We start from the raw sequence: 6,869 nt of genomic DNA, 5'->3' as shown, positions 1-6,869 counted from the left end.
TGCGAGAATATTACTGTGGTTTTTGCACTGTAAAATTTATTAACAAAATAATGAAAAGACATATGCAGGACTCTGAGTAATGCACACATTTGATTTGGGAGATCTTATAAGATCTACATAAATCAAACTACAATTTCTAGTGTTTGGAAAGCAAACTTCTCATTTCATTTAAAATTCATGAGCTTTCTTATGTAACCACAGCTCTCCCAGCAGACTGACACAGAAAATCCTTTTTTTCTGTTGAGCTTAGCTAGCAGAGCTATAGCCTGGAATAAAAATAACACAACATTTAAAAGAATGCAGGCACAGAAAAACACAACAAGAAAGTTACCCAGTGGGGTTCCTCAAATTTTTCACAACCCATAAAAAGTTTTAAAGCTGCATTTTGAGAATATCTAAGAGCTTATTGGAAAACCAGAAACACCCTGATGCTGTTTATCTTACAGAAAACTATTAGGGTAAGAATAAACTGGTGCTGTCAAATATCACAATATTTCCTTGGACAATTTTTCTATCTATTCAAAATACCAATACGGCAAAATTTCATTAAATTATTGAATTTGTATGGATTCAAAATAGGGGCAATCTTAAACGCAAACAATATTTATAGCCAAACATTTTAAGTCCTAAACCTCCAGCCAGTAGATGGCAGCACACAAGCCAAAGGACCAATTAGACAGCTGATCTGCGCCTGCTGCAGCAGAGCAACAAGTTACGTACATATTGTTTATGTTACTGCATCAGTATATATTAGGATAACTTGTATACGTCTTTTTTGTGAGAGTTAACTGAATTGATCATCCTTCATATCTGTGAGTTGTTCCAGTAAACAACCCAAGTGAAAAAAGTATTAAAAACAGAAAGGAACTTTAACCAGTGTCCATATTTAAAAGAAATTCCATACTGTGCATCTGTATCACTGTCAGTTACACAACCGTCGAGATGGAGAGACGGTAAAAAAGTTTGTCCCCCCCTGAAAGACCTAAATATTGATCAACTTCATGTCTAAAAAAGTCTAATACAAGTCTACAAAAAAGACAAATGCAACTGATCTATTTTTTCCACCACAACATAATCAGAGAGTTTCTTTTTTCCCAAATGGCACTGAATAGAGTTTAAAAGGCCAACCTTTTAAACTCTACAGTAAAAACGAAAACAGCTTAGCTTTTGACCATGTTTTAAGAGTTTACCCCACTGGGTTTGCATTGATACAAATATTTGCATTGATACTGCAGAGTAAACATTTATAAAGAGGCACCAAGGTTTGCTTTTGTAAGCGGCAGGAGTATAAAATCTGACTTAACTCATTCTTTATTCCATATAAACAGAGCCATGTTATGTTTGGCCCGGCTGTTATGAGTTTTGCCATCATGGTGCCCTTAAATTGCTAAGGCATGTCCGGTAATGTTACAGAAGTTTGCTGACTGAGAAGTCCCCTTAAGAGGTTGGAATCTTGCCAAAATAAAACACTAAAGGTATTAATGGTGTGTACAGGAGCCTCATGCATAAAGTTTGGAGGTAGGGAGATATTTTTTTTATTCTTTATTAAGACCCCAGGCTCATGTCTCTTTTTCCCCGCCATCCCAGTCTCTAAATACACATAGAGATCTGTAAAAATGTGTGAAAGACACCCACCAACTGCCAAAACAACCAATGATGTTGTCAGGCTCTAACAGAGAGACTTTATCCAGCAGCCCCAATGCGGTTACTTAGGAAGATGTTATTACATCCCAACAAGCGCTTATTGAATGAGAGGAACTAAGCAAAGAAACTGACTAAGCAGTCTAGGGCTTCGTTTTGTTTTAAATTGTTATTATAAAGCCAAGAAGGCGCCGTCTAATAATACTTGTAATTTTATTAATCACACATCGAAGAAAATTACCTCTGCATTTAACATACCCGCTTGGGGAGCAGTGGGCTGCCATCGTGGGGCGCTAGAGGAACAGTGTGGGGTTAAGGGTGTTGCTCAGAGAGCCAGAGTGGCAGTGCGTGGGAGTGGGACTCGCACCTCAAGCCCAAAGCCCAAACCACGAGGCCGCTACTCCCCCACTGCAGAGTACTGAGCTCTATTATTGCTTCATGCCGCCACCAGGTTTGGTTCTTCTTAGGTTTAAATTAAAGGAACTTTTCCTTTTATCAGGGAACAATTAAGCACTTTTTAGATTGTTGTTATGCATGAGGCCTCTGGTCTGCTCCCAAAAAAAACAAACTTAAATGCCACATAATCTAAAAAGAAATTAAATTTAAAAAGGCCCTAAATGATCTAATTCCACCATTAATACATTTAAGAGCTGGTGACAGCCCTCTACACAATTAACTAATATATCAACATCCTGCAAATACAAATAATTAAAAAAACATTAAAAAAAGTATTCTCTTTTGCCCTTCTTGCAAATTTTTATCTATAAACAGTTTTATATATCTGTAGAATACTCAGACACCACCTATTTTATGTTATCCATTTTATACAAAGGTAGACTGATCAATTCAACATTTTCTGAAGTTAAAATATCTATAATCAGGACGATGAAAGTTTACTATAGATAATAACCCTATTAATCTACATACAGGAAGTAATCAATAAAACAATTATTGGTTAAAAAAGGAATTATAAAAGACAATGTATTAAATAGGTGAAGAAAAAAGCAGAGAAGGCAAAGAAAACAGATAGAAATCAGTCAGTGTTTAGAACGAATGTCTTTATCAGCTGATTTTATAAAGAGACCATCAGCTGGATTATGTCTGACTAAAGACCAGACTGCCTCCAAAATAATTTAAGGATGGGAGGCAGTCGGTGTAGAAAACTGGGTGAAAATCCCTCCTGAGCGATGGAGGTCACTCCATCCTGGAGATGTTTTAAAGTTAACATTTTGAATCGTTTAGGACCAACGGGCTTCGATCTTTTTACAGATGTTGATTCTGCGTTTTTCAGACTAAACAGAAATTTGTTTATCCCGGGATTTTAAATGGTTTAAGATGTCATGGACTCTCACTGTTTGTGGCCCTTAAAGAGAAACAAGTCCTTCATCACAGATTCTGCTTCTATAAACAGTAAATATGAGGCGCCTCTTTCACATTGGCTAAATGTCTCAGTGTTAGTCACATTTATCATCACTTGGTCAAATTTGATGAAGATCTATCCTTGTATTAGCTGCTGTTTCCGGTGTAAAGGTCCCTTTTCAGCGTAGCGGTCAAATAACCCTGAAAGAATTGATCTCTTTTTCATACAAGTTTCCTCCGTGGGAAACGATGCTCACAGATCACATCGAAACTCCGGCTACAAATAAATAGGGTACTTTTCTTTTAATCAGAGGCTAAACCATTTAAACTGTAAACAGATGTTTCCACACAGAGAATGTTCTCAAGCTGAAGTTTGTATTTTTTCTCCACCTTTTCACATCAGAGTATGTTGCTGCATTTCAAGGAGAGGAAGAATTTTTACAAATATTTAGATGCCAAAAAAAGGTTTCTTCTAAACTGTCTATGAGACGAATATGGAAGGAATTTCTTTGCATGGCTGCTGCAAGGACAAAAAAAAAATCTGTATATGAAAAAATCCAGAAATTAAAAGTCCTTAATCAATTTTGAGTGGAAATTTGCTGCCTCCTCTCCCTTTTGGGATAAGTAACAAAACGCAGTTTGAAAAGAATGCAATTCATAGAACTTTATCTGAAAAAAAACAACAGAAAATTTACTTGAATATTTAATATCTGTAAAAAAAAAAAGAAAAAAAAAGAAAAAAAATTAATAAGTTTTGTTTGTGGATTGCTGTTTTTTCTTTTCAATAATGGAACAAAATTCCCTTCATAGCCTACATATATAATATTGTTATATTATAGTATGTTGAATATACTGAACATTAAAAACACTGGTTCCACTGGGCTTCTGCTCCATTAAGGGAAGTAAACGGTCACTTCCTGCGGTCGGATATTATGTCACCAGTTACTTCAAGTGGGACGTTTATATGGATACATGCTGTTCTGCCCCTTTAATGACCTCTTTTATCACACTGTGATCAACATAGTGAAAACAAATTGCAAAAAACAAAGCGATTAAAAATATTTTAACAATGTTCAGATTCAGGAAAGAATTATTAGATTAGGCCAAAATAAATTAAGAACTCTAACAAGTGGAGAAAACAATCTTTGACAAGCTTTTGAGCTACAGCAGCAAAAAACCAGAACAGGAAACCAAGGCTGCCAAAACTGAGCTGCGGTTGAAGAAACACAATGAGGCACCAGGAGTCTCAGATCCAACTCCCCATGGGTCCCAATATAATTTTGGTTAAATTTTTACATCCTAGCTAAGTGCTGCGGCCAAATAAAATACACCTTTGGGATGCTGCTGTATTGAAAATAGACCAAATACTCTCAGGAATAACTTTGACACCCAGTTTAAATCTGACTCATGAAGAATTACAGCTTTTCTGTCCAGAATGGCTCCAAGTGTGTACAAGCAAGGCAGAAGGTGAATTTATTTTCTCCCTGATTGAATGCATCCTCAGAAAAAGTATGCAAACAGCGCTGTGGTCTTGTTCTCCTATTGATGTGACCAGCTGTTGCATCATCCTCTGGATTCAGCAGCTTTAAGAGAAGAACATGGCAACACTAATCCCCCAGAGCTAGATGTGTATTAATGTTAAAGATTTTACTTTAACTTGGTTGTTATAGACGTGTTGAAAATTGAAACAGAAACAGGAGAGAAAAAAAAAAGAGTATTTACATGATCATCATAATAACTGTTAATGTTGTTATATACTGAGGCTGACCCTCTACCGTTATCGTTTTTGGACTGTGAGGTGAATGACTTCAGTATCCTGTCTTGTTTTGTTTAGTGGAGTTTCTTGGACTGATTGGTGCCTTTGGAGGAGGGTGAGGTTTTGGGCTCAGCTGAGACCACAGCCATTATGTCTCCGAGGGCCTTTTGGATCTGAGCACCGAACCTGTGGGAGTCCTAAAGAAGCAAAAAAATATGAAAGGAAGACAATTGAGCAATGGGAAATATTCGGACTTTTAACTTGTCACACAAATGGCCGCAAACACAAACTTTTACATTTGGGTTAAATTTTGTGAACCGGCAGAGGTTCGAGAGCAATAGTGACCAAACTTCTATACAGCTCTGCTCTTTAGCTTCATCATGCTGCTCGTTAACTGATGTTTTCTAAGAAATATCTGGATTCATAGAACAGGTGGATTTCTTTTTTTTTTTTAGATACGGGCAAGCATAGAAAATTCCTAGGATATATTGTAACTGATGTTTCGTTTTCATTCTGACTGTGGAGCAGCACAGAGCATTTCCGTGAGGAAGGAAGTGAAAACATGTGACCTTTACAGGCTGATCTCTTTGGGATTAGGAGCTAGCACACAGCAGGATGCAGAAGGAATGGACATAGAAAGCTCTAATTCACGGAAGTTTGTCAAGTGAAAGCGCTTTCCGCTTTCCAGATAAGCTGCGGGACTTAAGCTAAAAACTCGACCAGAAGCAAAGTTAACAGAGATTACTTACAGTCTCCCCACAGGAGTACTTCGATGACACGTGGAAGTTAATGAGGTCCTCTCCAACAATTATGTACGAAACTCCGTAACCATCGTCTGCAACCTTATGAGATAAAGATCACAAGACAGAAGAGCTTAATTTGCAGTTTGTATTACAGGTTCTTCCCAGTTTTTAGTTCCTTCTTCCTGCCATCTGTCAGCAAGAGCAACACAAGTAGTTTTCATTACACTGTAAAAAAAAAACTACCGTCAGGTGTAAACCTGCACTGCAAAACATCTAAGCTGTCATTTTTTTCCTAATATAAGAGCCTTTTCTTCTTTAATTAAGCAGCAAAGTGAAACACTTTGCAAAACAATTTACATTTGAAATAAGAAAAAAAAAACTGCAGTCTCTTAATTCAATTGCGAAATATCTTAATAATCTTAATAACCTAAGAATAAAAACACTCATCCATCGGCAGATCATCTTTATTTTCCTGCTTAAATTATGGGTAAATACACTTATTTTAGGAATTTTTCACTCATTTTTAGATCGTTTCTGCAGTATAAAAATCTAAGTTGAATATAGGGACAAAAATGTCATACCTTTTAAGTTGTTATTTTCTGCTAAATTTAGTGGTTCTGTTGTAAAATGCAGCTAAAGTAACTTTGGAGTTGGCTTTTGAGTTACAGACTTATAAATATTCAATTTGAAGACACTGTTGCTGAAGACGTTATGACGATCGCCAGCGGTGTAGGAAGCCAGGTGGATATGTCCCCCGCCAAAAATTGTACCGCAAAATATTGGATTTGGACATTTTTTTAACTAGTGTGCTTTTATTTTGAAGGTGCAGCTGTACTCCCCCTCCCCTCTCTGAACTGCTGAGTGTTTGAGCCCCCAGAAGGGAGGGAAACAGCTACACAGAAGTCAGAAACTTGTGAATGAGTTAAAATGGTCTGTCGGGAATGCTGCTATGAATATTGCTTATTTATAACATCTTGTTGTCAGTTCACTTTCATATATATTTGCCTAAGCCAGTGTTTGCCATCCTTTTATGTGTCCGGCACATTTTTGGCGATATATAAACGCATGGCTGTAAAGTGCAATTGTTCAGAAGCACAGAGGTGTTGATCTCTACCTAGGGTTATGTGGCCTATAAACAAAAGAAACTAAATAAAATCAACAATGCTTCGTAAACTGAATATCTCTGTGCTAACTACTTTTCCCATAGTTAAAGCACACCGTAGTCAGTGGATTAAAAAGCTTGTCTATTAAATGTGTATTTATTGTTGGTAAATATTTCTTCATTTTTGATTTGGTTTAATTCAGGGTTCCTACAGCATAAGGCAAGTTAAATTCAAGTCTTTTTAAGACTTTTTAATGCCACTTGAAAT

General features: G+C 36.7%; 1 protein-coding gene across 1 annotated transcript in view; it reads right to left on the bottom strand.

Moving 5' to 3' along the window:
- Positions 1-1,061: 1,061 nt before the first annotated feature.
- LOC107100949 (carnitine O-palmitoyltransferase 1, liver isoform-like) overlaps positions 1,062-6,869 on the bottom strand; it is a 61,185-nt gene continuing 55,377 nt past the window's right edge. The window contains exons 18-19 of the mRNA XM_015399645.1: positions 5,506-5,598; positions 1,062-4,953 (exon numbers count right to left, since the gene is read on the bottom strand). Coding sequence (XP_015255131.1) covers positions 4,831-4,953; positions 5,506-5,598 — 216 coding nt within the window. The 3' untranslated portion in view covers positions 1,062-4,830. The remainder of the gene's footprint in view (positions 4,954-5,505; positions 5,599-6,869) is intronic.

This window comes from Cyprinodon variegatus, unplaced genomic scaffold (genome assembly GCF_000732505.1).
Source record: "Cyprinodon variegatus isolate N-32 unplaced genomic scaffold, C_variegatus-1.0 Scaffold1033, whole genome shotgun sequence".
NCBI lineage: Eukaryota > Metazoa > Chordata > Actinopteri > Cyprinodontiformes > Cyprinodontidae > Cyprinodon > Cyprinodon variegatus.
Note: the sequence above shows the minus strand (reverse complement) of the source record. Positions and strands in the feature narration are given on the sequence as shown.